General features: G+C 39.4%; 1 protein-coding gene across 1 annotated transcript; it reads left to right on the plus strand.

The window, feature by feature from the left end:
• Positions 1 to 9: 9 nt before the first annotated feature.
• On the plus strand, positions 10 to 753 carry DI09_448p10 (uncharacterized protein; the record flags this gene model as incomplete). Its single annotated transcript, XM_013382104.1, has 3 exons — positions 10 to 180; positions 209 to 329; positions 356 to 753. Coding segments are annotated over 3 exons (690 nt in total), but the record flags the coding sequence as incomplete, so codon positions are not given.
• Positions 754 to 797: the final 44 nt, after the last annotated feature.

Here is a 797-nt window from a genome sequence, read left to right on the forward strand (position 1 = left end):
GATAATCCAATGGTCCAAGCTGTATATAATTCTGGTGGGTATTCTTATAAGATGGATACTGATGGTGACAGTCAGTATTTTGCGCATGGCTTCATTGACTTTCGCTCCTCTGCTTTCGGCACTATGGGCAAGATGCAAGATGTCTTTGTTAAAATAATCTATCACAATAGGACACTTGAGGTAAGGACGCTTTTATTTTATCATGAAGGTGCTTGTAGATAAAGACTCTTATGGCTACAATTATGAAAAGGTCATTTCCTATTCTCCCATTTACCTCACCAAGGGATATTATTTTGGCGTATCTGCATCTACCGGAGCGCTATTTCCAGGTTTGGGGCAATCGTTTTATTTTTAGACTCCCATCATCTTGTGAGCATGGACATCTATTCTATCAGAGAGCCAATGGAGGAGCCCGAAAAACCACATTTGTCTCACACGGAAAAGGAAAGAATATTGTCACATGAGAAAGTGAAATCAAAAATTGTCGAAGAACGTATCCACAGCCAAGTTACGGCCAATGTCAGTGAAGCTCTCTTTCAAACTGACATGTACAACTCGATATATAAAATCCAAGAGATGCTTCATGCCATTCTTGATAAGACATCTGATATTGAAATAGCAATCCCAGAAGCTATTCCTCCTGAAGTTTTTCTAAAGGCCGGTCAGAAGCAAGAACATCTGGATTCATATTCTACTCACCTTTCAGGTCTTTCAAAGGACTTTTCCACCTCATTGCAGTCATTGAAACAAGACGTGAGTTCTCTCGCTTCATCTATCAATTCATTAGAGAAAAAGAA

The sequence above is a fragment of the Mitosporidium daphniae genome (assembly GCF_000760515.2).
Source record: "Mitosporidium daphniae strain UGP3 chromosome Unknown contig-444, whole genome shotgun sequence".
Taxonomy (NCBI): Eukaryota; Fungi; Microsporidia; genus Mitosporidium; species Mitosporidium daphniae.